The 4,004-nt window shown below is 38.3% G+C and overlaps 1 protein-coding gene across 4 annotated transcripts in view; it reads right to left on the reverse strand.

The window, feature by feature from the left end:
* The window catches only part of MBNL2 (muscleblind like splicing regulator 2), a 154,207-nt gene that overhangs the window by 43,607 nt on the left and 106,596 nt on the right, over positions 1 to 4,004 (reverse strand). For all 4 annotated transcript variants that reach the window (XM_007466270.1, XM_007466269.1, XM_007466267.1 and 1 more), the window contains exon 4: positions 2,880 to 3,080. In XM_007466270.1, the coding sequence (XP_007466332.1) occupies positions 2,880 to 3,080 (201 nt within the window). The remainder of the gene's footprint in view (positions 1 to 2,879; positions 3,081 to 4,004) is intronic.

The raw sequence follows: 4,004 nt of genomic DNA on the forward strand, positions 1-4,004 counted from the left end.
AAAAAAAAAAAAAAAAGTCAGTCAAAATCTGCAGTTAAATCAACAAGGCCCCCATTGTTCTTGGGATTTATTTATTTATTTATTTAGAGAAGGAAAGGAGGGAGGGAGGGAAGGAAAGAAAGAATATTTTATATATATATATATTATATATAGTAATTTGGAGATTTTATATACGTGTGTGTGTGTATATATATATATACACACACACGTGTATATAAAATTTGGATGTCTGTGTGTAGCCACATCTTCTACCATGACAGCTCTGGGATTTTACAGGGTTTTTACATGGAGGGATTATTTCACCAAAGATCAAGCCACAAGGTCATTGCTGCACAACTGCTAAAAGAACAAGGCGACGTGACGACCTTGTTTCTCCTCTCTGAGGATGGGGAGTGGGGCTGGAGTGAACGTGAATACTCCCGTTTTCCCATAGGTCTGTCCTGCTCCACAAAGCTAACGCATGCTTATACTCATAAATTAGAAGAACTACGATATCTAAGACACCAAAACTTTCATTTAAGTCACAATACTATTATTTCTGACAGCACAGAAGGTAAAAATACAGAATAAAACGGAGAGAAATATGGGAAGAGATAAAGGGAAAGAAGTAACAGGAGGGAAGTAGAATAGAGTTTGAAGTGTTGATGTATTGTTTCTTTTTGTTATTCCTTAATCCTTAATTATCCTGAAATCTCAAGTAACTGCAGTGCTCCATCCTCTGAGAATTCTCGTGCATCAGGAGTTTACTGTTTAAAGAAAATTTTCTTTGGAATGTAAAGAGTATTCTTAACCTTGCCCTAAATACCGATAACGTCAAGTAACACAAATAACATATATACATAATACCTATATTTATAAATATCATTATCAGGGAAGAATCACTAGTAAAATTGTAAGTTATTTTCTTCTCAGGCTCCACATCCAAAGTTGATGTGCTCAAGTGGTGGTTCACATCTTTATCATTAGTGACATTACAGGAAGGGTCACTGACATGACATTCGAGCCTTGTGAGAGTCAAAAGTACTTGGGAAATACAGTTTCACTGACCAGTGACTAAGCGAGTTTAAAGGGTAAACAGATAAATCACAAAATTATTAATTGTTTCCTTCTACTTTGGATATTATCCAACATTCCATCTTTAGCTCATAAAATGTACAAAATAAAAATTACTAAACTGTTCCCACAGATTCTGAGTATGCCTCCCTCTGTAAGTGGAATGACTCCAGGCTAAGACTGCATTGGGGTGTAGAGTAGCCCTCAGGCATTTACCAAGGGGCTCTGTGTGTAGCTGACTTCATTCCTGGTTTGAAATGAATTGCAAGCTGCTTTGCTAAAGTCCTCGTGCATCAGTTTTACATATGCCTTTGTCTACCAATCCTGTTGGGAAGGACAACTTGTTCCCAACTCAGCTGATTTAATTTGTTTTCTAGACCACACGGTCACGTACTGAACACGAAACCTTCATGGGTCCACCAGGTGGAGCCCCAAACACTCTTCCAGTCCCATGAAAGGTCTGTTCAATATTCACAGGGTTAGTCTTGATCAAAACAGTAGCGATGGGAGTTTATTGTCTTTTCATTTGGGGATCTATATACTCCAGATGGAAGCTGATATTAGGCAACGTTTTATCATTTTCAGTATTTATTGGGTAAATATTTAAACAAATGCACATTGAAAGAACATTCTCAGATGATCCAAGATAAAGCACAGTGTACATCCTAACCATACATATATATCACCTAACAACTAACTGGTGGTTGAATTAAAGGAACTCTTTGAAAAATCTATCAGACTCTTTACACACCCATATAAAATGCTCTATTAAATGTCATAGGATACAGTAGTTAAGATAAATGGATGAATGCCCTGATTAAAGAGAAATTTTACCTAGTAAAGTACAGGTGAGTTGGTTTGACTCATGACTTAAGAATTATGTTTTATAAATATATGAATTTTTAAACTTTTTATTTTATATTGGAGTATAGTTGATTGACAATGTTGTGATAGTTTCAGGTGTACAGCAAAGTGATTCAGTTATACATACACATGTATCTATTCTTTTTCAAATTCTTTCCCCATTTAGGTTGTTATATAATATTGAGCAGAGTTCCCTGTGCTCTACAGTAGGTCCTTGTTGGTTATCCATTTTAAATATAGCAGTGCGTACATGTCAACCCCAAACTCCCTAACTATCCCTTCGCCCCACCCTTCCTCCCCCTGGTAACTATAAGTTTGTTCTCTAAGTCTGTGTTTTCTTGACTGTTGTAGCTCACTTGAATTTAAGTTAAAGGAAATATCCCAAATCAGTAATTAGATTTTCCCAGGCTCCAGTTCCCCGTTTACCTATACATAACTGGGGCTGATATCCTGGAACATGCTGGAGCAGCCATACTAGTTCTTCAAGTACTGAAATATGATCATATACCACTTGGTTAGTAGTCACGGTCCTACGTCCTCCCTCCCCTGTCCCTGAGTGTCCCCCTTGTCCTGGCTGCTGGCCTCCTAACCTGCCCGTTACCAGACCTTTCCAGGATCCAGCAAAGGTTCATGCCTGGCACAGCTGGAGGCCTTGGGAGCCATCTTTGTGGCCTGCATGGTGATTGATTGAGTGTTCCACTCGTCGTTACATATTTTGCCCCTGAACACACATTCCACACAACAGATTTTTGTTTGTATTAAACTTATTCTTTTCCCACAGACTAATTTCCTTTCTACTTGACCTTAAATTCAAACAGTAGAATTATGAATGCATGGCTTTTAGGTGAATGTGTGTGCATGGCTGTTTTGCAAGACTGAATTAATATCTTACAAGCATTCACTTACACAGAGGTATAGTTCTACCACAAATGCATCTCAAACCACAAATATAATTGAAGTACCTCCAGTTTGTCAGTCCTGAGAAGTTTCTGAGTTGCAGTTGAGCCCGGGACACTGACAGGTGGACTTCCGGGAACGATAACAGGTGTGGTGGGTAGAATTTCCGTTGGGACTAACCCAACTCCAGGGGTTACCGGTGCTAAGTAAGGAGCAAAGCTAATCGCCGTATTTGTCCCTATTGCGGGACCTACCGGAAAAGTGGGCTGTTAAAGGAAGATGACACAAGACAAAGATTCCTTTAGAATAAAACTTTAAAAAATCACCAGCAAGTGTCATTTGAGCAAACTTCATTCATTGCATACAAGACTCTTTGTGTTAGTTGCATAGATCAATGCTGAGCTGTGAAAATTCATGAAGCTTCTCTGTTTTTTGCTTAATAAAAATGAAGTCCATACAGATCCTCTCTTCCCGAAACCATACACACACATGGGAGAGCATCATAGAAACCCAACTACAGGGACCAGGCGAAACTTTTATTCCCATGAAAGTGTTCTCAGGAAAAGAATAATTTCACTCTAACTGCTCATCATGCCAAACTATTGAATGTTACAACAAGAAGGCAGTAAAACTTAGGGAATGCTGACTCATAATCTTTGATTTCTCCTACGTGTCTCTCAAAGGGAGAGGAAGAAAGAAAAACCCTTGACTATAGACTGATTTTCAGACTGACCAAGTTTATACACTCTCAAAAAGTGGGGATTATTTGGTATTTTATTTTGCTTAGATTTACCAGTATGTTTCTGTATTCTATCACTAGCATATATAACCCCAAGATTCATAGGCAGCTTACATCTAGACCTGCTATTTCTTGCTCTAGCTCAACTATGTCTAGATCCAATCTTCCTTTCCTGAAAGGTTGGACAGAAGGGCTTGAACTTTTCCATTGGCCATTAAAAGCTGCTTTGGTTTCCTAGGTCACAAAATCAACGCAGCAGTGAGGAAGGTATAGAGTTCCTCACTAGACTTCTCTATCACTATACTCTGTGTCCAGAAGAAATATATTAGAGGGTTGACGGGATGATTGTTTTCACAAGCTTCACCTGGAAATATGCCTTTCAGAAAGGAAGTAATGCACATTTAAGAGAACAACAAACTTGGCTTCACTTTTTTTTTTTTTTTTTTTTTTT

This window comes from Lipotes vexillifer, unplaced genomic scaffold (genome assembly GCF_000442215.2).
Source record: "Lipotes vexillifer unplaced genomic scaffold, Lipotes_vexillifer_v1.1 scaffold705, whole genome shotgun sequence".
In the NCBI taxonomy this organism is placed as follows: Eukaryota; Metazoa; Chordata; class Mammalia; order Artiodactyla; family Lipotidae; genus Lipotes; species Lipotes vexillifer.